General features: G+C 47.4%; 2 protein-coding genes across 4 annotated transcripts in view; both read right to left on the minus strand.

Annotated features, from left to right (window-relative positions):
• Positions 1 to 7,676, minus strand: part of FBXL20 (F-box and leucine rich repeat protein 20) — a 42,602-nt gene extending 34,926 nt beyond the window's left edge. The window contains exon 1 of the mRNA XM_074561523.1: positions 7,473 to 7,676. Within this exon, the coding sequence (XP_074417624.1) occupies positions 7,473 to 7,514 (42 nt within the window). The 5' untranslated portion in view covers positions 7,515 to 7,676. The remainder of the gene's footprint in view (positions 1 to 7,472) is intronic.
• A 606-nt stretch (positions 7,677 to 8,282) lies between these two features.
• MED1 (mediator complex subunit 1) lies at positions 8,283 to 24,963 on the minus strand. Of its 3 annotated transcripts, none has more exons than XM_074562553.1 (17): positions 24,770 to 24,963; positions 22,833 to 22,939; positions 21,922 to 22,000; positions 21,422 to 21,476; positions 21,164 to 21,296; positions 20,375 to 20,403; positions 19,925 to 19,996; positions 19,543 to 19,617; positions 18,896 to 18,969; positions 18,442 to 18,531; positions 17,587 to 17,698; positions 17,139 to 17,263; positions 16,810 to 16,928; positions 15,963 to 16,164; positions 15,672 to 15,767; positions 15,459 to 15,564; positions 8,283 to 14,622 (listed from the first exon to the last, which is right to left on the minus strand). In XM_074562553.1, the coding sequence occupies exons 1-17, from the start codon at positions 24,795 to 24,797 to the stop codon at positions 11,373 to 11,375; spliced, it is 4,752 nt and encodes a 1,583-aa protein (XP_074418654.1). In that variant the 5' UTR covers positions 24,798 to 24,963; the 3' UTR covers positions 8,283 to 11,372. The 3 variants fall into 3 exon arrangements, with proteins under 3 accessions (XP_074418654.1, XP_074418656.1, XP_074418655.1); XM_074562555.1 differs by having other exon boundaries at positions 20,375 to 20,474; positions 24,770 to 24,958; XM_074562554.1 differs by having other exon boundaries at positions 22,852 to 22,939; positions 24,770 to 24,943.
• Between the last annotated feature and the right edge of the window lie 69 nt (positions 24,964 to 25,032).

The raw sequence follows: 25,032 nt of genomic DNA on the forward strand, positions 1-25,032 counted from the left end.
TCCTGTGCAGCCTGACTCTACTCTGCATTCAGTAACAAAGTTAAATAAATAGCCTCTTTTTTTTTTTTTTTTGAATCAGCAATGCTAAAAGCACAAGGATGAACAACAACAACAAAAAAAAGAAAATCAGTAGAGCTCCACAGATCTCAAGCCCCCGATAAAGAACAGCCTGCTGCACACAGCTCTGACGTAGCGGTGTAACGCAGAAACTGCTGCGGAGAAGAAATTCATCAGGTGATTTATGGGCAAACACACAAGGTCGTGTTGTTGCATTCAAAAAGTTAAAAAAAAAAAAAGGTCAGATACGCAGTGCAGGCGAGATACTAGAAGACAACTACTGATTTAAGAAATACCATTTAAACTGGAAGAACGACATGTGCTATTATCCTATTATTGTTTTTAAAAAACTAGAAGCTGCTGTCAGATACCAGAAGCGCATGTTCATAAGCTTTTTGTTCACCTGTTTTGTTCTTCTATCCCAGTCTTGGCTCTGAGACAGCTTTCCATAAACAAAGCATCCCACAACTACACCTAAAAGCCCACTGCCTTTATTTTTAAATTGCAATTGAAAAGACCCCCCCAGCACTAGCCATTCTCAGCGGTTTAGTTACCCGACTGCTCCCGGCTGCAGGGGACGCACATGGGAGCAGTGTCCGCTGGAGAGTCCTGGCAGGGACGCGGGGCAGGCCCTGAAGCAGCCCGGTGACAGACTGGGGAGGCAGAAGCTCGCAGTTAATCGGCTTTGTCTTTACCAGGAGTTGTATCTGGTGATGAATGAAAAACACCCTCGGAAAACGTCAGCGGTGGCTCGCGCGGCCAAGAACTGCAGAGGTCAAAATGAGTTGGCATCATACCTTGAATCGATGGGGCGAGAAGCAAAAATACCACATATGCTGTCATCAGAGCTGGTTTGGAGCGTCTACTTTTTTTAGCTCCATTAAAAACCTCAGCATCCTAGAGTGGTCATCGGGTATTTTATGGCCTATTACAGATATTTGATTTTAAGATGATGCTACTTTCTCACACACACCCGTCAAAGCTTTAAATATACACCTTTGCCCACAAAACCAACATCCCAGACCAAAAAAGAAGGAGAATGTAAGACAAAGACTTCCTGACTTCACAGGGACACAGCCTATGGCCATGGACTGTGCTGTAAAACACCCACTATCACTATTTTTTTTTTCCTTTAGCCTTTTTAGCAGCTCATTTTAGCAGGGTAGCAGTTTACTACAAATACCCTTTGAAAGGATTTATTTATTTAAAAAAGCCACGAACTGACACGCTTCGGTATTTTTCAGGACAAAAGTGAGACTCCTCTAGCTCTCCAGGTATGTACCAGAGCTCATCACAATTTAAATAAGTTTCTTTGATAAAGAAATTTCTTGTAGTTCTGCCTCTCTCCAAAACCTGCAGTTCTAGGTCAGTGGCAATAAGTTTTTTTTTCACTATTGGGTTTGCATTCAGCTATTATCAAAGAGATGACGATGGTATTATTGGGATTACTTGGAAATAAAGTCAAACGATGGCGTCTCAAGAAAATCCCTACCTGAGATGAGGTGTGAAGGGCATGGGGCAAGTGTCCCACACGTAAAAGGATGGTTGATCTGAAAGCAAAACCGATGGATCAGCCTGGCACATACCACCACCAGCCACACAAAGGCCTGGGCCCCTCCGCACCGCTGACACGGTGTGGTGTGTCACACCAGATCAGTGAGGCTAAAACATTCCTCGGGTCGGCTTTCACAATGGAATGAGTCAAATGGAACACACCGCAAGGGAAGCCAACAGTGAAAACAATAATTACCTGATCTATCCCAGGCCTCAATTAATAATGGTATCTAAAATAAAACGAGACATACCTGTGCGTACAGGCTCTCTCACTCCCTTTCCTGTTACGCAAGCCGCGATGCGAGACGGACGCAGCCCAGGCAGTCGGGCACCTCTCCCTGGGAGCACACACGGACCCCGCAGTGGCTCCTCCGACTGGCAGCTCCCAGTGAAACCGCCTCGGGGAACCCTGTTTTGGCACCGAGGAGGGCATTCACCCAGGTAACCTGCAAGAAAAGCCCTCACCACCACCGCACACAAACAGCCCAGACACCGTGAGCTGCTTGTCACACAGCTCAGGCCAAAGCAGTGACGAGTCCTGCGCGGGTGCTGCCCAGCATCCTGTGCCACACCAGTGTCAGCAAGGGACGGGGGAGGAAATACAGGTTTTCTGGCATTTCTGCTTATATTTCCTGCTGAAATTACTGCTCGCCAGGGCCAGCATTTCCACTGTTGCCCAACTTACAAGCACAGCTCCTTGCAGAGGATGATAATGCCATTTGGGAAAAAAGAAATAATAAAAATTCGTGACACAAGCTTGGTCTCTCAGGTGACACGGGCTAAGGTCAAAGCACGCACATAATCCAACACTTGTAAAGCTGCTGCTCTACCTAATTATGGCAGGGATGTGCTTGTGGCTGCCTAGTCCAAAGACTAAAAGGTGAAGGAGCTGGGAGAGCTCCCCAGCGCCAATTTAACAAAAAGAAATGAAAAGCAATCAGAAGTGGTTTCTGAAATACCCGTTTTTTTAATCAGCGAGTCCCCTATACTATGCCGCCTTTGGCTTTGGTAACTTGCCTGTATGGCGAAATATGGCACGTAGACTGCAAAGGAGAAATTCAGAGCAACAAAGATTTCCCCCCGCTGCCCCCTCCTCCAACAAAGAGCCATTTTCCTGGTTAAACCTCCCTGGTCTCCTTGCAGTGCCTGGGTCAAGTATCTTTTGCGCAACCAATTCGACTTTTGCTTCCAAATCTCGCTGAATTCCTCTTTCCTCTACTGGTATGGAGCAGAGCGGGGGTGTGAAACACAAGTTAGGGTTTACATCCTTTACTGTCTTAACGTTTAAGCAACCACTTTGTACACAATAAAGTAAAATTTTATTATTCATCTGCCAAAAAAAGAAGAGCTGGCTTAAAAAGTATTACACATAAGTGTGGCATGAGATAACACCCAAATCAAAACAATAAATGGGGGTGATGGGAGTGAACGAGAGTATGTAAAAGCCATCAGCTTTGACACCACCCAAATTATTTTTTATTTTGACAGCATTTCTCGTGACTTACGCACCACACTGTTAGATACCTGCCAAAACAGAACTGTTTGGATTCATCTGCGCTACCTCACGTCTTCACTGCCTTACGTCAGCAACAGTTTCTCTTGCCATATAAAATGAAACGCTGTGGTTAGTTTAACCTCAGTTTTTGCAAGTTTCTGCAAGTTTCTGCTAGAAAACAGCAGAGAGACACACCATGGGATGCAAAGAGTTATCGATACTCCCTGCCCGCTTTGTTTGTGTCCCTCTGTTGACACAACCTCCATTGCTTGAAATAACAAAGCCCTAAGCAGAAGGGCAGAGAAGACAACCCCAAAAGGATCAGCTCTAAAGTGCAAAGTCAAGCAACCCTGAAACACAGAAACGGCATTTAAAAGCCAGGAACCCAGCAGATTCAAAAATGGGATTAGGGTAATTGGGATTATTCAATTCAGCTTTCTCAACGCAGACAGGATTAATTATTAGAAGGCAACTCAATTTTGGAGCATTTTAAATTTCTCATTTTGCTTTCAGCTTACCTCACTTCACAGCAGATCAAAACTGCAGCAAAATCTAGGACCTACGGGGTCCACCAGCACAGCTCAGAAGAGTTAGAATGCCCTCACACCGAAGATCCCGAATCCTCAGGAGAGAAATGCTGTGAAACGCAATGGATCGACGCGTTTGTCCTGCTGAAGGTGCTCGCAAGGCTCACACAGACGCTCGTTCCTCAGATACATCCCTGGCGTGTGCATTTTATTTCTTTTAATAGGACAAACTGCCCCATAAAGAAACCCTTTACAGCCAGAATCAACTCCTGCTAATTGGAGGTTTTGAAGACTCCCTGAGGAAGCTGGAAAGGATGGTGCTTTTTTTTTTTTTGTGCTGTTGTTTTTGTTTAAGGATGTAGAGGAGACTACATGTATTGCTCACAGTCTGGGAAAAAAAAGCAACTATAATTATTTAAGCCCGACAACGTGGCTCAATGGAACACAAGACTTTGCAGAGCATGAGATCCCTGCACGGGGAAAGATTAAAAGCCAGGAGTCTGTTCATGCTGACAATCTCTGCAATTTGTCCCACGGTTGGTCTAATACCAAAGAAGCCACCGTTTATATAAAACACTGCTCCCGATCGCAGGCAGGTAGTTTTGTGCCAGATGGTCTCTCTCAGCTCTGTGCACGCATCTAAGGAAGCGCTAACCATCTCCGAGCGCTGCCGCCTGACCACATCCACTCCACTCTGGAAACCAGCAAGCTCAGAGGAGTGCTCTGCCCTGGAAGACACTGCTTATTTTTCGATGACGAGTTAGTGAGTGCAGTGAAAGTTAGTGAACGCGAGCCCAAAACACTCGGTCTCCAGATGCCATCCCAGGCCAGAAGGGCGCAGATGAAACAAACTGAAGTGATGAGAACCTGCGCCTCTGGAAGGCAAACAAGCTCTCAAAGGGTAGGGTACCCTCGGTCAAAAGCATCAGTGACATCCCCTCCTCTTCACTATTATTTAGCTGTAGTTCATCAGGCATCACGTACGACAGGAAGCACAGAAACCCCAAATATGAGCCAGGATTGTGAACTGTCAGGGCATGTTCCATATTAAACCAACACCACAGAAAATTAGGAGTCAATCTGGGTAATGTTTTCCCTTTTCGTCTGCTTTGCTACAGTAAGTGGTTATTTTCTCTGTGGTGGCCACACCTCCTGTAAAGGGACTTATTTAGAATATGCTCGTTCGGCTGGGCATGCCAGAGTTCATTCTTTCATTTAAGAGTTCCATTCTTCCTGGAACGGATGGCTGGCTACACGTACATACCAGAAACCCACATGCAAGTCACATTTAAGAAGCTTAGCCCATATTCCATTACCATATTTTATTACTAAAGTAAGAAGAAATGACTATTAAATCCAATCTAGATTGGATTTTAAAATTGCCCAACAACAATAGTTCAGGAATCTGTTTACGCAGCTTAGCAAAAGACAATAAACCAAGTCTGAAAACCCAAACCAAACTCCCCCTCAATAATTCACTCGTTATTTAAAGTCTGAAACAGACACAATATACATTAGTCACAACTCTGCATCGAGCTATTTTTACCCCAAGATAAGACTCCAGACACTCAAAGGCCCTACTTACCACTCCTCAGACGGGGAAGCTACCCCGGCAGTCACCTCCGTGTCTAATCCGGAGGTAAGGCACAGGGCTATGGAGGAGGAGGACTAATCACTGAGCGTTCAACCCTGTGCCGTCTTCCGTGATCTTACAATATTCAACAACTTCGAACAGCAGCTCCCAGTCTCAACACATTTTTGCATAATTGTCCTTATGTCACATTAAATATGAACTATTCCACTAAAAGGCATGTTCTCGACAGTGAATAGGACTTTTACTTTTAAAGCAGAAACACTACAAACTGTTTTCTAGAAGGCATGGCTGAATTTCTACCCATACCTCCCCTCTGAAAAATAAATCTTTTTATAAGTGTGAATACACTAACATTTTAGAAGCTTTTCAGACCACATCATCTTCACTAGAAAACCATGTATTTAAAGCAAAAGAGTTCTAAACTCGCCCAGGATATATAGGTGAGTGGGTCACAGATAACCAATGCTAGGGCTAATAAAACCATGCCCTCGATTTACCAACCAAAACATATCCAAGAAATGGCATAATGCCTAAATGCACTTCTTGTAGCTCAAACTAAGCCTTTCTATAATACACCAACTCTTCCTGGACAAATATAGAGTAAAACCCCCATAATTTAGACCCCAAACACTCTGAGCATTTTGCTTATTTCCCACTTGTTCATTTTTTACTATAGGAAGAATTCCAGAAAAAAAAAATCCTACCCAAAGCAAACAAAACAAAGCTTTTCCCCACTCTTCTTCCACAATGAACTGGGTTAATCTTGTTTTAGTACAATGCTGATGAAAAGCTCTCCCAATACTGGAATGAACTCCAGTATTTCAAGACAAAAGCTAAGCTAGAAAAAAAGTTTGTTGCCATACGAGAAGACATTTCCCCACAGAAGACTGCTACCAACGTGTTTTTATTCTTTACTCTGCTCTGTAACCAGCCACTCTGCAGTAATAAAAAAAAAAAAGCTGTCAGAAAAAAAATAAAAAAAAATATCTGTGCAGCCAAGAACAGACTAGAACAGTAAAAACAATAAGCCCGGATAAAACATGTTACGCATGCAGCCTTCTCTTTCTGAGTTCCCAGCTTTAGTTCAATGTTTATATCATGTAGATGCCACAGAAACATGAATATTAGAACACTATTTAACCTGAAACCTTCCTAAACAGGCATGCTCCTTATTTACAGTGGCTGATATGGATTCGATAGAGGAAGAAAATAATTTCCTGTGCAATATTACAAAACCATTATTTTCTGCACCTTTCTCAACTCCGGGGGCAGTTTCCTGGGGAATTCAACGTTGTTCTCTACGGAATCAGACACTCTTCAGTTCACCATTAACCAGTATTTTCCCTTCAGAGCCTTCTCATCCCCTCTCTATGGAGCTGGGGGGACACAGCCGCATCTTTACCGTTCCGGGCTCTTTTCCTCCCATGTCGTCCTCGTACACACCACGGGCCAGGCGGGGAAGGAAGGCACAGGTATTTTCATCCTCCCCACCGGGCTCTCGCAGCGATGAGCAGCGAACCCCACTGCCGGTCTCCGCCGCCTCCCCCCCGGGGACACAGCTGTGACAACAATGCGGAGCTGGAGGCAGCCCTGGCCCCGGAGCCTGCTTTGTGCCACGGTCTTTGAATAGATCTTATTGTTTACCCTCTGCTCCTTCCGTCCTCTCCAGCCCCCACCTCCCCGGAATCAAATTTTTCCCGGTTACTGCCCCCGCCCCAAAAAAACCCGGCGTCGGGGCCACCTTCCCCTCCCCGAGCCCCCCCAGCCCTCCCGGACTCTGGTTTTCCAAGCTCCATCCCCCCCATCCCCTGCTCCGTCCTCAAACCTGTCACAACGCGTTGGCAAAACCCATCTTCGTGTCCCCCCCCGCAACCTCCCAGGGGGGTTATATCCGAGGGGGGATCGCGCACACCCCCAAACCGGACGGAGCGGGGGGGCGCGTTTCACACCAAGCCCTCCCACACGGCGGGTCAAAGCCCCGACCCCGGCCCTTCGCACCCCCCCTCCGACACCCACGGCGGGGCTCGCCCCACACCAGGCCGGGGGTGAACCCCCCCCAACCCCATTCATACACCTCCCCCCTCCCCCATGACGGGTTGTTACGGGTCGGGGGGGCCCCTCGCCCCACACCTTAACACCGTGAGGGGTGAGGGGAGGGACACACACACGCAGCGCGGCCTGGTGTGGGCCCCCCCCAAGCCGCGTCTCCTCAGCCGGGCCGGGCGGCCTCTCCGCGGGGCCTCACCTCAAAGCGGCTCTTAGTGACCCCGTTCATCTCCCTCCGCATGGCGGGGCCGGCAGGAGGAGGAAAAGGAGGAGGGAAGGAGGGAGGAAGGCGGGGGGTGCCGGGGCTCCGCGGCCTCCGCCCGCCGCCGCCGCCGCGTCTCCTCCGGCCTCAACTTCAACCCAAAACAAAAACACTCCGCACCTGCCAGCAACGCGCACGCTCATTGGCCAGCGCCGGGCGCGGCGCTGCGCGCGCGTCCCCGCCATTCCCACACCACACCACCCCCCCCCCTCCCAGCCCCGGGTTCCCCCCTCCTCTACCCCCGGTACCTACCCCGCAGGACACCGCCCCCATCGCCCTCCTCCCGGTGCCACCGGAGGGGGCTGAAAGGGGCTTTATCCCCCCCACCCACCTCCCCGCCACACCGGGGGCTGCGGGACACCCCCACCCCCCCGCCCGTGACATCCGGGGGCCGTGAGGACCCTCCCCCTGATATCCGGGGGGGCGACACCCCCTTGTCCTCCCACCCCACCGTGTGTGTCTGTCGTCGTCCCCCCCCCCCCCCGGGACCCCCGGTCCCCACGGACGTGGGGACCGGGGGTCCCGGGGGGGGGGGGGACGACAGACACACACACACCCCCCGGGGGTTGGGGGGGAAACTGTCCCCCGCCCCGCTGCTCCCTTCCGGGAGCTGCGGAGCTCAGCCAATCGCAGCCCGGCCTAGCATGGCGTCACAGTGATGTCATTCCCGCGGGAAAATCAAGCGTGGCGGGAGATTCCGTCCCCCCCCCCCCCCCCCCTTAAGAAACCCGAGACCTCTTTGTACCAAAGAGATTTATTTGCATGTAAATAAATCATTGCGATATCTCCCCCCCTCCCTCCCCCCCCCCCCCCCAAAAAAGCCGAAAATCCACTCTGCGGCCAAAAAAGTGGGTGAAAAGGGGGAGCTGTACAAAAAAAAAGCACATTTCAGCCGGCTATTTATTTACATCACCCCCTCCCCCCCCCCCCAAGGAATGAACCAGCTTCTTTTAATCTCCATGTACACGTCCCCACCAGAGATTAAAAGGTCCGGCTTTTATCTCGTTTATACACCTTTTTTATCTTTCCAATACTGAAAGATGTCAAATACGCGTCGAGAATAAGCAAAAAATAGGTTTAAAAAATAAAACACTTTGTCAGAGAGACCCGAGCATCAGCAGGCCTGTGCGGGTCGCGTACCTCGGCTCTCCTCACCGCGACAGTCTCGCTCCGCGCTCGCTCTCTCATGATTTCTGTCACACGACAGGGAAAGGGGACAGCGCACCAAAACGGGGCGAAAAAAGCTTTACACTGGTGTGGCTGTGGTCGGGGGGAAGAGCCATTCCCCGTCTCTGCCGGCGCGGCGATGCCTGCCCACCGCGTGGGAAATCCAGGATATCGAACTTAGGTCTGGGGCGAGCGGAGAAGGAAACTCTTGCCTTTAAAATGCAGTTTTGTGTTCATTCCGGAGCTGAATGGGATTTTTCTTCTAACTTTTACTGCGTTTCGTGCCGGTAAAACACGACTCCGATTCGTGCCACGTCCAGCAAACCGGACCGTGACATCCCCAGCCCCGATCCCACTCCAAGAGCGCTGCTTTTCGAAGGCTGCTCATGCCTTCGCGCAACCCGGATGGGATCAAAGGGCTTTTTTTTTTTTTAAGACAAAAATACTTAAAATAAATGAGAGGGGCAGCACGAAGAGAGGTGAGAATCTGCCGGAGTGTGAGCAGGCACCATTCTCCCGGTGCGGCCGCTGCAGCAAGGTCTCAAGATGACTTTATCTGGTCTTGTGTTTCTTACGTCCTCTTCAGAGGCGCCCCGCAGTCACACGAGTCCGACGCTGCGTGAGATAACGTCATTTGCCCCCGGTTTAGACTTTATCGACCATTTTCCCATCATCTCTGCACATGAAGGTGGGAGCGCTGGGGAGGGGGAAGCTACGGGGTGCAGACCACAAGGAGCAAGGGATGGATGGTGGAAAACAGGAGAAGGGAGAGTTCTCCAGAGCCGGGAAGGGGCTTTGGAGAAATTCAGGCTCCCGCGTTCTCCCGGAATTAAGCCGAAGGCAGGAGGAAGAGGTGAGAATTCCCTACAATTAGCTGAATAGTTGCCACCCTACTGAAAAGACATCGGCCTTGCTCTGGCTTTGGATGAGCCCGAAAAGGAGCAGCTTGCCTGGGGTCAAACCGTACGCAAACCTCTGTGGTTTAAAAGAAAACTTAAAATCCTTGACATCTTCTCAGACTGCATCCCCAAACGTGAAGTACAATCTCATTCCCACGGAGGAAATCCCAGCCTCCAGGAATCAATAGCAATATCCAACGGGAGCAGGATTCCACTCAGTACATGATTCAAAAGCAGATGTGTTTGCAGAACTCTTGATTTCCCACATTCCTCTTCAGTGAACCAGATTTAACTGCTTTTAAAAATAAAACGCTCTCCTGAGTCTCTTTTCCTTTCAGGGACCACAAGATAAGGAGGGCCACAAGTAGAGGATGCCTGAGTCATGCTCTTAACTCTAGCCAAAAGGGGAAAATCCATCTTTTAGAGGGAATCGCCGCTTCTGCTGCAGCGCTCACCCAGAGGAACCGGTCCGGGGCCGCGTTTCCAGCAGTGCCAGGGCTAAGGCCAGGACGCGGCTGGCTCACGCTGCCAGAGAGAAGGCAACGCTTGTGTGCATTACCAGAGTTACCGGCCGAGAACCACGCTGCAAGTTAACAGAAAAAAAAAGGCAAAAACCCAAATGAAACCCCAAAGGGCTCAGATTGCAAAGGCAAGGCCCATTTTTTTAACCAGGAACGCGCACCGGCTGTTCTGCCAATGGAAGTATCCGTGGTGGATAAATGAAGCACGGCTCTGAAGTGTTGGCAGGACGGGAACGCGTGTGGCTGACAGTCCATCGCTTCACAAACGCAGCATCAGGGCACTCCGGGGAAGCTCTGTTCGCCGGGCTCGCAAGGAAGCAACGCTCAGGTGAAGACGGTGAGTCCCATTTCAATTCCGATTTCTCCAACGCAGGCCAGAATTCCCCCAACTCCACCAAAGCTACAGGGGCTGCCCATGGGCAGAGCCGCCCAAATCCACAGGCTCTACCCACCTTCCCAAGTCCCTTTGGGCTCTGCATCACACAATTAAAACGGAGACTGCGTGAAAACAAGCAGCAGAAGGCATTCAGCTACGGACATAAATAAATAGCTAAAACGAAAGGGAAGTCAAACATAAGAGAGCAATCCTTCATCACCGGGACCTGGAATAAAATGCTGATATCCATCAGGATCCAGTGCCCGATTCCGCAGAGCAGCTCCTATCAGAGGAAGTTCCTCAGCACCGCGCTGAATCAGGCATTGAACGAAGAAATGCCACGAAAATAAATTAAAAAACTTTTTTGTTTGTTTTCTTCCAACCACCCTTTTAAAAAGAATAAAACCCAACCCTAACACATGCCCTAAAATAATTAGTTTAAAACTTCCTAAAAAAAAACCCAAAAGCAACTTATTCTGAATGGGAAGAGGGGCAGAGGAGCTCGGACTCTCCCAGAATTGCCTGTTTCCGTTTGCACCAGTTTGGGGGCTGCCCCCACACTTACACACACACTTAGCCTTAGCCCCATTAACTCTGACGGGGCTATTAATACTTATAAATGAAGAATGAGTGTAAGCGGCGGCGGGATGAAGGCCACCATCGGGAACCTGGCTTGCCAAACGAGCTGCTGGCACTTGCACTTTCTGTTCAGACTTTGGAGATCCTTGGAAATACTTTTTTTTTTTTTTTTCTCTCTTCAAACACACCCCGTAAAAATTGAGCATGGCAGGTTTGCACCGAACGGTTCCTTCCTTCCAATCTCTAGAACCTGCAGGTCCTGCGTACAGCTCATCTTTTAAAGATACTAAGAAAATTAATTGCCAATCAGAGCAACATCCATGAGATCATCATCTTCCTCCCCGATGAGAAACTCGGGACTAGCCCGGGACGGTCGCTCAGCCGAGAGGATGGCACTGCTGGCCATGGAGAGAGACTGGTCAGCCGAAATCGGGGACTTTGACCAGCTCTCCGGCTTCATGCCATGAGATTTCTTCTTGTCTCTGTCTTTATCTCGATCGCGATCTCTGTCCCGGTCTTTGTCTTTCACTTTTTTCTTCTCTTTTTTGTGCTTCTTGTGTTTTTCTGAGCTATATTCCGGCAGAGGCCTGATGCCATCGTCGGAGCTGGGGCTGTTCTGGTAGGATTTCTCTGCTATGGAAGAGCCCGACTCACTCTCACTGTCTATGTTTTGGGGAGTGTATGCTGGTGACTTACTGTGGCTGGGAGAGCAGCGTTCGTGTTTTGGAGTAGATCCACTGATTAGAGGGGACCCATAGCTTTTGGAAGAAGCCATCTGAGGCCTTAGACTATCCCCGCCTCCTTCCCCGGGTTTCTGCAAAGTTACTTTGGCTTTGATACTAGGGGAACCACCATCATGTTTGCTGATGATAATTTTGGCCACTCCAGTGCTTCCAACGTTTTTGGAATCTGAAGTCTTCTTGGAAGAGTCAACAGATCCTCCAGAAACAGAGACTTTAGATTTCTCTTTGTCACTCTTCTCACGTTTGCCCTGGAACTCACCTCCAGACATATTGTGTTTGGAGGACATTGTATGGCTTGAGGAATTGGAACTTGGCCCCATTTGTCCATCCATTGGGTCATCTCCACCAGGCCCGCTAGTGACAACCCCGTGTTTAAGTTTGTCTATGACTGCAGTCAAAGATGGCTTCTTGTTTCTGCTCGGAGACTTGCCTTTGGAACTTCCATGCTGGTTTTGAGATGAAGACATGGAAGACCCGCTGGATGAAAAGGAAGATGAAGATGCCGTTGAAGAATTTGATGAAGGTGGTGGTTTCTGCGACATAGACCCAGAGGATCCCATTCCTGAAGATGATTTCATACTTGAGCTTGATCCAGTCCCAGACATATGGGAGCCTCCGGAACCTGAACTGATTGGTGACTTTGCTTTAGACGATGGGGGAGTACCTGGGACAGGTTTCATGGGAGAAGCAAGCTTGTCAGCACCCCCTGAGGGTCTAGAATGAGACGGAGAGATGTTTGGTTTACTCATGGAAGGGTTCATAAGTGATGACGGTTTTCCTTGAGGTTTCATCTTGGTACCTCCGGAACCGCTGCTGAGGCCGTGTTTGGTGATGGGGGAGGATCCAGGCTTTCCCACCGACTGAGCGGAGCTTTTGGACTGACCTGAACTTGAGCCGCCTTGGCTTGAGTAGAGGCTGCTGCTCATCTTTGAGCCAGAAGACCCTTCTGATTTGCTGCTTTTAATTTTGCCTGAGGTTGAAGAGGAAGAAGAAGAGGAGGAGGAGGAAGAATGGCTATGATGGCTTTTGCTGCTGGAGGAGGTGACAGAGCCACTACTTGTATACTGGCCGTGTGAAGACGGTTTGCCAACAGTCACTGTTCCTTTTGGGATCTGGATGGTTATTTTTGGAATAGGAGGAGTAGCTACACCGGGAGGAGTCTGAGATCTGCCCGAACTCCCCGGAGATTTGGACCCACCTGTGCTTGCTGGTGGTGTGAAAGGCCTGTTTGATGAACTGTGAGATGGCGATTTCCCATCCGTCTCCTGCTTTTTCCGCTTTGGAAGTTTCTCTTTACTTTTACCATCACTGGACGGCGTCCGGCTGCGCTTCCCTGGCTTCCCGTCTATCCCGGGACCTGCCATGTTACTGCCAGAGCCATTGCCTTCCTTTACCCGTTTCTGAGACTTTTCTTTTCCCAAATCCCCTGTATTCAGTAAAGGGCTCTGACCTCCACTGTGATGCTCCATGAGGTCAGAGGACCCCAGTGCTTTGCTTGCAGCTGCAATAATACTAAAATCTACCGTATCGGACTGATTGCTTCCCTTAAATTTATTTTCCCCCCCATCAGCCCCCAAGACTTGCACCCCCAAAGTAGACAGAGCCTGGGACGCATAGCCCTTGAAATCATCAGTGTCTCCACTCTGACTGCTCTCATCAAAGTACTCCTCCCCAAAGCCACTTTGACTCTGACTGTTCAGCAAGTCAGGATTGAAATCTACTCCATCGGGAAAAAAATGGTTTGAAGAATCGCTGTTGGGGCTCACAGCAGCGTCTGCTATCAGGTCTGCTGGATCTGTGTACGGGTTCTCACTACTGTTCGTCTGAAAAACATCTGGGTCAAAGAGGGCACTTTGTGAATGTCCTGAACTAGAAGAGTCTCTTACTGGAGTACCAATGGGTGGACAGTCCTCATTAGTGGTGGGTAGCTTGGAAGCCTCCTCTGCTATATCCGAGAGGATATCAGTAACATCGGCCCCAATGCTGTCCGAACTAGAAAGTCGAACCATTCTCTGAATACTGGGCTGCGAGTGAGGTATAGGCTGTGGGTATGTAGTAGGAGGAGTGCTGCATTGGCTGGGTGCTGGAGTAATATGAGGGGTGTCCAGGGTATCTGCAGTCATGTTGACATCAAAAATGGGATTCTGGGAGTCAACATCCATTGAAAAGAGCTCCCTCTGGAAATCATCCTCAGTCTGATGTTTGGGCTTGTCGGCCGGCATGCGGGATTTTTTTTTCTTTTGCTTATTCCCCCCAGGGCCCATTTCCATTCTGGGGGAGCCAGAGGAAGAGTTCTGCCTTTCGAGAGGGCTGCTCCCGTACAGAGTGGAGAAATCCTGAGGGGGATTCTCTTTAAGAAGGTTCATGAGCATGGGGTGGTTCTTGGTGTTGCTTGCTGGTGAGGATACTGGTGGTGGTGTGTGATGGGGAGGGGTTGGACTTGAGCCAATGGTAGACCCCACATTCCCTGTGATCTGCAACAAACTAGTGAGAATAGGGTTCTGAGATACTTTGCTGAAGTCCTCCCCATGGCCCACCGAGTCATGCCTCTCTTTCATGCTTATGCTCATGTTAAACAAAGTAGTGATGGGCCCCCCAGGAAAAGTGTTTGTGGGGGTAGTGGTACCACTCATTGGGTTGCTGCCTGTGGTCATGCCATACCCTGGGCTGCTGGCTGGGGGAAGATTTTTCTTCACCATGTCTTCTACTGTCTCTGCAATGAGGGACAAGGCTGGTGTGTCTGCTTGAATGGTTTCTGCTTTTCTACGAATTGCTCTCATGGTGACGGGAATGGACATACATCTGCAAGACACAAGACAAAGGGGTGAGCGTCCATTTTGCTGCCCTACAGCAACGGTCACTGAGGACGTTTTAACAACTTCATCCGACAAGCAGTGAGACTCTTGGGAACAAGACAGCAATGGGTCCAGGCACTGTAAAGGCCCCGCTGTTCTGCTCGTATTTACACTTATCCCATCATGCTTATCTAGCCATGAGACAACTGTGCCTTTATGCATTGCCCTGCAATCACAAAGGGAGAATTAATCAATTAACTAATAACTAATAGCTCACAGATCATGATCTTGTAGTTGAAGCACACTGTAGTTACTCTGATTCTGCCAGAAAACACCTTTGTCTAAGCTTGGCAAACCTAATTTCCTGCAACCCCGTAAAACGCAATGACGATGCCACATTCTACTCAAGGACGACAAGCCTATAATGTTTTGAAAGAAAAAAAATAGTTATTCTCACTGAAGAGGTCTGTGTCATGCACTGTTAATGTTCTGCTGTGTTCTGAATGGTGGCTGGGGTGGAAGAACCTTAATAAAAGGCCTCCGTAAATGAGAAACTGCAGGGGAGCTCTTCCATATTTTACAAGACTTAGAAATGAACCAACTACAGGAGAAGGCATAAATAGGTAGGCGTCTTGGACACATGCCCAAAAATAAGTAGCTATGGTTCAGTGTCTGGAATGGAATTTTCAATAGGACTCCAAGGTTTCCTCTCTTCCAAACAACCACTACCAAAACTCACCCACAGACAGAACGGTTCCAAAACCGCTAGGATCAATATGAGACAGACACAGAGTTCATCTACACGATTTGGAGTGTATGGTGGCACAGAAAAATCCAGCTTACCTTTGAACAACTTTGGCAATGAAATCATCTGTACAGATAAGAGCATCGGACAGCCCTTTGTACAGCTTACAGTTCACATGAGTGGAGTCTTGCACATCCATTACCACTAAAAGAGAGAAGGTGTTTGGAAGAAATCAAAATCCTGGTTACAGTGGAAAAAAACCCTGCCTTCCTTCCCATAAACACACTCATGCTTTTACCGAATCCACTTACCACACACCAGGGAGTCGTTCACAGGATGCTGAAAGGATACACTAAAACAGGAGTCAGAGAGAGGACAAACTTCAAACTGCAGGATCCCAGGAGAATCTGAAAGACATGGGAACTGTTCAATTAAGGAACACAAGGGATGAACCAGAGGCACCAGCTCAATTCCCACATAGAGAAAAAAAAAAAGGGAAAAAGAAAAGCAGCACGGGCCTCATTTCTTATTCCTACACGTGGGAAAATCACCCAGGGTTTCTTACTATCCACACATTATATTCCACTTGATGCGGTACCCACCTTCTTTTAAAACTGTTCGCTTGACACAGCTGCCAATCAGTGTGTTGTACGCCACCTGATGTCTGATCAAATTGAGGATGAGAGGAACCCGCCCAGGGTGCTGGAAGGCGATTTTACTAATCAGAGTTCCTTGAAGGCTTCTTCCATCTGGGAGAGGAGCATCTTTGTTCAGAAAGTAACAGTGCTGCTGTCCTGGAAGAGCCTGACAAACAATTTCTGCTTTACTCCAACTGCTGCTGGGTACGAGGCAATAACAGACATCTAGGAAGGAAAGAGCAGGCCCCAAATCCAGCTGACACCAAGCCACCTTTCTGGCTGAAAATGACAAACAATGAAGACACTTTTCTTCCAATCCGAACAAGCAAAACATGATTTGGGCTCCTCAGAAGTAGTACTGCCAAACAGCGTTCTCTGTCCCTACCAAAACAGTTTCAATAGGGTATGGCTTCCCTTCTGAGGAAAAAGAGAAATCCTCTGAAGTTAACAGGAGATCTGTCATCGACAAATTTGGGAACTAGGATTTCTCCCAAAGCGATGCGATTCGTTCAGCCACACATTACAGACCGAACAAGAGGAAGGGACAGAACCTGGGAAGGCTCAGTCCCATACCTCTGCTGTCATTCCTGCAGCTGTACTTCAACAGCAATGGATTTTTCATTCCCTAATTTTCCTAATTACTGTGGTCATATCTGTACCTGAACTCTAACGCTTGGGTAGCGTAGTTTTTGCCTATGAATAAATGCGGTACCAATTTCCTTTATCCTACTTGAAAGACACCTGAAACAGATGAAAAACCCCAAACTGCTCATCTATGAGTGTAACGCCCTGGTTGTAACAACATACTTACTGCATAGAAGCGCATATTGTGGTTTAAAGGCAGAGGATCAGCCTCTTTGGATAACTCAAACTGTGTGATCAACTCATACAAGGGCACAAATGTTGGTGGCGTGTCGAACAATGGAATACCTGAGGGCAAAAGATGGCACAGAATGATGGCACCGGGGAGCCAGAAAGAGACGGCGAGCCACAGAAGGCGTTACCATCTAGTAAAAGCAACTTATCCAAGTTTTACTGAAAATAGCACAAAACCTTGAGCAACTTTTCTGGCACACTTTAAAAATTAGCAGCAGTTCATTAATAAAAACCTAGGGAGTGTCTGACAGATCTGCAACCCACCTGTGCAGCCCTGGAGTTTCTGAATGAAAGCTCGAGACACTGGAATGGGACGTGGGAATTTCAGGAAGAAACAAGCTGGTAAGTCCACACTGTTGGCACTGGTGATCGACGAGAAGGACGGAGTTCTGAAATATTGGGTTAATACAAGATCTTATCAGAGGCAGGGCACGACTCTGGCTTCTGCTATGAGCGCCAGACACTCAATTTACTGTTTGCTCAAATACAAACAGATTGTTATACCTTCTTCAAAATTAAGACACGCCTCAAAAGCACGTCACGTGCCTGAAATAGATATTTCTTGGCTTAAAGACAGCGCTTAAGTGCTTTATATAATGCTATGACATCATGCAGTCATCTCCCCACTCTCACTTCAACAGAGGACCCAATGCTGAATTTGCATCTAAACCCGGCTGCTGAGAAAGGCCTGGCAGACACGTCCTTTGCTTACCCTTTGCTGTCAACTGGGTGAGAGCCCATGATCAGTGGTGCAATTGGAAGTTTGTACATGGTCATGGTTCCCTCAACGGTTACCGACACATTCATACCCAAAGACCGAGGAACTGCAAGAGGAAGCAAGAAAAAAAACCCCAACATAAGCTGATGAAAAAAAACCCAAATCAATGCAAGCTTTACAAATTAAATATCACTATGGCGGAAATACCTTACTTCCTCCACAAGGCAGTTTTCAGTGTTCACCTTTATCACTAGATGGACTACAGCCAAACCAGTTAAGCTACCGAATACTCTAGTTTTCTCTTGCAAGGTAGACCAATTGCGTAATTCTTAAAGTACATTCCAAATATATTTGCAAGTTTGTAGTCTGCTCTTTACAAAGCAAAACAAATAATGATTTTGGACTATTTCACCCTCTCCTTTCCTGCGACCAGCCTCGATTTTAATTGGTGCTTGGTTTTGTCATTTTAGCGAGAGACAGATGTCCATGCACATGCATAAAAAATAATCGTCCAGTAAGATGGCAGAGACACAAGTATTTCCACATTAAAATAAATCCCATGTTAACGATGAAATTCAGCCTGAGGAAAAAGGCTCTGTCTGCACACCATCACCCCGTCACGCTTGGTAGCAGTCCAGTTCAAACTCCAAAATAGCCACGAGGCTGGAGAAGATGGTCAACTGAGCCAGCATTTGCACATGGGCTTATTAAACCTGCGTCCTCTGTAAGTCAACCTATGGTTTTCCCGTACTACAGGGTGCCAGCAGAGGGGAGCTAGCCTGATGGAATTCTGCTTCCTTCTCTCCTTCAGGCAGTAGTACTCCACACTTGCTTCTAAAGCCGACCTACCATTGTTCTCGTGCAAAATAACGGGGGCTCCAGTGCCGTCTTCAAACAAATCATAAGGCGAGACATAATACTTGAGATTCATCAGGAGACCTGTGGGAGAGAAGCTTTTGAACAAGCATCCTGACGATACAAATTAGCCCGATCATTATTAACCCCTGTAACCACACAATATTTGCACCGCAACACAGCACACCCTGTGCAGCACTGCTAGTGCATCTTGAAAGAGTTGTTCTCTGCTGTTAAAGACGCAGACGTGGCCATCTGCTAAAATTACCGTGTGTGGCTTTGTAACGAAATGCTGGGACTTACAAACACTCAACCACCTTGTCCCTCTTTTAGTTTGATTACTGTTTTCCATTACTGCCATCAGTTAATGTGAGACTAACATGCACAAAGGGGTCCCTGAACAACGCAATTTTTATTCTTTTATTTTTCAAGTGTTAATCAAAGATACCTCCACTCCTGGGGGTAAGATAGCCAACACTGCCATGAAGAATCTTGTCGAGGGGATTTGCGTTGGTGGCTTGCCTGCAAGAGAGGCAATCACAGGTCTGTAACAAGCCAGAGCCATACCTGAAGCCAAAATTCATGTGCTGATGGCAGTCTAAGATTTTAGCTCAATACACACACTTCTCGGTCACACAGAGGTAGCGCGATCATAAACTTCACACTGTTATAGGCAAAACAAAAGCTACTTTACTCTACAGCATGGATGGCTTATCCACTGAATCTACAGCAGTAAAAGATGGTCAAATGTTTCCCAATTTCTTACGGCAAAACACACTACCACTAATCCATCTAGTTACAAAATTGTTTTTTTGCCTTTCAGACTTTCTTTCAAATGAATTCAGCAGTTAAAAAGGAATTGCTCAGAAAGCTCTGAGCATTAAAATATATATAAAAATATAATTCCCCTGCTACCACGGGCCTTCTATAGCCTCAGCATTGTTCTTCTTAGCAATAATGTCAGCCTGTAAAGGCACTGATGTGACGCTTCCTGGGTACACAGTACTTGGCATGACCAGAATCAGCCAACATGATGCAGCGTTATTAAGAAAAAAACAACCAACAACAAACAACAAACTGTATACGTGTCCTTACCAATACATCCCTGCCATTTTTGAGAGATCCAGCTCTAAGGACTGCAGAGCTAAGTACATTTTAGTTTTAAGTTTGCTGGGGGGAAAAGAAAAAACAAGCAATATAAGAGCAATTGAAAGGAACTGTGAAATGAAATCCAACTCAGAACCGCTGGCTGACAAGCAGCAGTACTTGCCATCAGATTGAGCATTTAGAAATTACAACTTTTCGTTCTACCTTCCCGTTTCACATTAAATCCCTCCGACCCACTGTGAGCACATGCAAGCCATGGTGACGAAGTCAGTAGGCTCACACATAATGCAAATTTAAGTACAGAACTAAAGGCTTGTGGATGCGTTTAATTTTATATATGCGGATGTAAATAAATATATTCTAGACTTACTTGTCTCCTGGCAACTTATACAGGTTCACAAGCCCCCTTAGATGCTTAGAAAATTCATCAAAATTTTTCTCTCTGAAAAAAGGAGGGAGAAAAAGTTAACGTATTCAGCTTCATAACAGATAAGTTTTTGTTTTCAGAAGTTCTATAAATACAGCCACTAAATTACTTAAGGAAAGATTTTTGCTACATGAAAGCTACAAAAGATGTTCTTTAAGTGATCCAGTTTAATGATTCTGATGAATGTTGTGCTGTGGCTTCCCAGATATGATGCACAGCAGTCAGAATCAAAGTATCTGAACCAAAGCCAGAATATCCCCCAGAGAAGCAAAGGACTTTGTGGAGATGGAACTGGTATGAAATGTTTTGCATTTCCAGACATAAAATAGCATCAGATCAATACTGCAAAGAGAAGCTTGTCAGAAAATGCAACAAACAACCCTTGCTGCTCACCTCAGATGTTGCACCAATTCTGGACAGCTCTGAAAAGGAAAGAACATACAACGATATCAATGTCGAATGCAGCAATTTCAGTCTTTGTGCAGCACAGCAACTGTAAAATATCAGGACAGTAAAATTTCTGAGCATCAGCTTTTCATGAGAAGCAACACAATGTTCACAACTACACACTGCTACGGTTCAAGTTCTGCTTGTCAACCCCCTCTGGGACACATTCAAGCAATACTCTTTCCTCTTAAATGACTCATTTGAAATAAACTTTTAAAATTGCAAAGCCTTAGGTTGAAAACCTATGATCTTATAGAGAGATGTTCAGGAGAGTGGCTAGGCCAACGTAAACAGCAAGTTCTAGATCTCATACATGAGCTGAAGGGAAGTAAACCCATTTTCTTTCAGCATTCCACATTTTAGTATTTTTCATTCACAGATCTAAGTTTCATAAGATTAATTTCCCTATCCTTCTTCCAGAAATAAAATTCTCAGAAAGGCAGCGGTAACTTTCTCAAATAATTTTGCCAGTTACAAAACCACTCAGAGAAAGAGAGAGACCACCAGTAAAATGGTCCTTACACACCTACACTACATCGATCAGATGAACCCCCAAGAACAGAGTACTCCACAGAGGCTTTTACTTTCCACTAGAACAAGCAGCAAAGGTGCAATGCTAGGTCTAGCAGAACGTTAAATGCAATCCATCTCCTCTGCTCAAACAAAGGGGAGCCAAAATGGCAGTTCCAAAAACACAAAGGCATTATTACTCTCATCTTTGTCAGCAATACATACCACAGGGTTCTCTCCATGGTGAGCCACCTTGACATCACACAGCAGCCCTGTAGGATCTAACTGGACTTCCACATAGAACATGTCTGAAGTGATGTAACATTCAGTGCCATTTGCACTAAGGTGAGATCCAAGGCTTACATACAAAACAAAACAAAAATTGCTATGAGATGCACACAAAAACCAATCGAACCAGCAGTGAGATTATGATGTGTACAGATAAACAAAAGCCTTTGGCATAAAATAAAAGAGAAGACCTACCCATTCTGTCTAGCTATAGACTCCAAGCGATCTGTCATGGCAGGCAGAGAAGACACTAGATGGAGAGAGCAAAAAGCTCGGCTTAGTGAAGTGATTCAACATTTCCCCGGGAATAAGACATCAGCATTAAAAGCCATCTCAACTAGTTATTCCCTCCCACGTCTGCTCACACCTTCACCATAATTTACATTATTTGTACTCAAAATCCAGGCAGAACAATTTGCATAGGGAAAACCAAACGTTCTCAGAACTGCAAAGAGGGAAGGGATTTTCTTCTGCAAGTGGAATTCAGGTATAGGCATTTACAACAAAAGTAAGAGAGGCAATCTTGAGCGGTACTGACTGGCACCGAGACAAGCATATGCAAACGTGAGCACACATGCACTAGGAACACAGTGAAATGTGCTAGCAACAACCTTGCTTGCTTTTAAGATTTGGAGTATTTCCATAGCACATCACTGTTAAGCAGTTCGCAAAGTGCATGCACAGAATGTACCAACCTTTTAATGCCTTCTGCAAAGTCTCCAAACAGCTCACCAGATGTTGGTGCCCCCCAGAATTCATCACAACTCGCTTTTCCTTAGTCAGAAAGAAGAAAAACGCCCTTTTTGTGTATCACTCAGTAAGAGGGAATTATTGCAACTTTTGTTCAGTCAAGGGAGGTTTATTTAGGTAATTAAAAGCAGATTAGATTTCATCCCAAAATTACATCCTCATTAGGTTCCTGTAGAAGAACAGTATCCATTTTGGAAGTAGGTAACAAAGGCTGGTCTGGAATTGATTTATTTTCTTTTAAGCAACTTGCTCATCTGGAAGAACAGACTGTAGCAACTTTTTAGTAAGTATAAACTAAGAATTATATGAGAGACAACAGAGAAATAACGAGACAGGCCAACTTTTAACACCACAATATATGCAGGAACCTTTGATGTAGCTCTCCGCTGCCTTCTACTCCTCCCTCCCCTCACCCAGAGACCAGTATTTCAAACCCCTGTTTGACTAAGCCAACACGGAGTTTTGAATATCACTGAATGGCGAGCAAACTGCGTTACGAAACACAACATCCTGAAACAGCAAGCGGCAGAATGGTTTGGGCTTCTCAGCACCAGCTGAAACCACACGTTTGACCCTTTTCCTGCCGCTGAGTTGCCAGCTGCCCCATGGCAATTAGGCTATAGAGGGGGAGGCTGTAATGAGGGAAGGCAAAGCCACGCCAGGCAGAAAGGGTACGGACATCGCTCCCCTCCTGCATGCTGCAGGGTGTAAGAACTGCCTCAACCGCACTGGCCCAGGAGGAAGCCAAGGCTTGAACAAAACGTAAAGGACTTTGAAGAGATCTAACAAACCGACAACAAAATTATTACTAAAGAAACTTCAGAATCCCTGCTGCTGAAATCCCAACAATTCTCACCATAACTTGACGGACTAACTTCATGGTTTCTGTCCAAGGTCTGTTTTGGTTGTACTTTGCATGAAGTCTTTCTAAGAGGGCACTCATCTTATTCAGCTTCTCCGTTTCTGTAAGACAGGGATATTCAGAAAAAAGAATGAGACAATACTTAAAGTTTTACAAATAAAAAAGCTTGGCAGTTATAATGAAAATACTTTCCACCTTTAGGCTAAACATGGCTTCAAAAAACTTAGTGATGATTTATTCCTGCGACCTAGACCTCAAGGTTAAGTAAATGTTAATATCACAAGCTATCAAAACCTAAAGGACCATAAAATGCCTACGGGCCTGTTGGGAAAAGCCCAGCTCTTATTCTGCACAGACTCTGAATGATGTGGCCCCATCAGCTTAAGTTCCGGCATGACAGGAATATATCAGGGCACTGTTTGAAGATACTATGGAACAGTCAAAAGATGAAGCCTCCCTGGCACAGGAAACGAAGAGTGTAGAAAACATTGCGTTAAAGAAGCCATGTTAAGCTTCCTTTCCCGATTCCCCCTTCAACTCTCCAACTTCTTGTACAGCAAAGATCTTCACAGGCCCTTCCATCACCAAAAACCTCAACCAAATTGGTCTGATTGTCAGTTGTGACAAATTCTCTGACCAGACACACTCCTACCTCACGCTTAGCTTGAAACCCGAGGGCTGGTGTCTCGGTGCTGCCTGAGAGCCAGGGCTCTCACGGACCCTATCAGCCTTAACGAAACACCTCTCATATCCCACACGCTCCCACCTACTACCTGTGGTTCTGCAAGCTCATTTCTGTATATTTTAGAAAGTTCCACTGTTATGAATAATATCTCTTTGATGAGAGAACAGGAGGGATACAGGATCAGTGACCAAGCAAAAAACTAGTGTTGGACAGTTCAGCTAAAAAAGTTACAATATTAAATGGTTCATTTTTTCCCTACTCTCTAGTCAGACGCATGCACAAAAAGAACGCAGGTTTCAAGAGTACTATAATTTTGACTTTTTTTTTTTTTTTTTGCTAAGAGACAGCTCTTTCTAGACTTGTAGTTGTCAAAAAACCCCAGCAGACACCACTGCCAAAACAAACCCTGTCACTGGCAGCAGAAGGTCCACAGCAAACACATGTCTATGACATTTTAACCGCCACCACATGCACCCCTGGAAGCCCTCGCCTGCAAAATTCCAAGGGTTTGTTTTCGTTATTGATGCATGTACTGATCACAGACCTAATGCTGACCCCGTGAAATCCAAGCGTAAGAAATAAATAAATGCTTGCTACATGTTTTCAGACACTTTATACTCCTCAGCTATGGCAATCACAGAAGGGCTGAGGCTGTCAGGGACCTGTGGAGGTCTCCTGGTCCAGGCCCCTGCCCAAGCTGGGCCACCTACAGCAGGTTGTGCAGGGCCGTGTCCTGGTGCTTGAAGCTCTCCGAGGATGGAGTCTCCAGCACCTCTCTGGGCACCCTGTGCTCCTGCTTGGGCACTCTCACAGTGACAAAGTGTTTCCTCATGCTCCACTGGAGCCTCCTGCCTTTCCACTTGTGCCCATTGCCTCTGCTTCACCCCTCAAAGGAGCCGGGCTCCCTCTGCTTTACACCCTCCCCCCAGGTATTTATGGACATCGATAAGACCCCGTGAAGCCCAGGGTCAGGGAGAATTCTGCCAGATCTCATCAAAGTTAGCGCCTCATGAGGATATTCGCCTTTATTTCCTCCAAAAATGGAACCACCCCGCAGCCAGCACCAAGACCCAGAGGCCCGGCCGGGGGAAGAGAGTCCCGGCGCTGGAAAAAGCCCAGCAGGGGCGGGATCCTCGCCCTCCCGGCGGGGAAAATACCTCAGCCCCAGCCCGACCCTATGCCTCAGAGAGGCCGGGCGCTCCCCGGCTCCTCACGGGTACAGCCGCGCCCCTCCGGCGGCACTCACCCTCGGCGCCGCCCGGCACCGACTTCATGCCGCGGCCGGGGGAAGGAGGGCGGCCCGCTTCGGGCCGCGGCCTCGCGTCAGGCCGGGAGCGGAGGGGGAGGACAGAGCCGCGGCCGGGCCGCTCCGCACTGGCCTCACACGGCGGCGGCGGCCGCCATTCCTCCCCGGCCGCGCGGCGCTCCCGCCCTCTCGCGAGAGCCACCAGACTCTCGCGAGAGGGCGGGAGAGCCGCGCGCGCGGGGAGGGGTGGGCGGGGCGTGCCG

The sequence above is a fragment of the Larus michahellis genome, chromosome 18 (genome assembly GCF_964199755.1).
Source record: "Larus michahellis chromosome 18, bLarMic1.1, whole genome shotgun sequence".
Classification (NCBI taxonomy): domain Eukaryota; kingdom Metazoa; phylum Chordata; class Aves; order Charadriiformes; family Laridae; genus Larus; species Larus michahellis.

Bases quoted from the DNA above. Each gene is read 5' to 3' on its own strand.
- MED1 (XM_074562553.1), bottom strand. From the start codon at position 24,797: ATGAAGTCGGTGCCGGGCGGCGCCGAGG. The intron at 21,297-21,421 runs GTAGGTCTTCTC...TTTGTATGTAAG, and splicing joins TCTATAGCTAGACAGAATGG to CCTTGGATCTCACCTTAGTG. The intron at 18,532-18,895 runs GTATCTTTGATT...TCTCTCCCACAG, and splicing joins TCTTACCCCCAGGAGTGGAG to GTCTCCTGATGAATCTCAAG.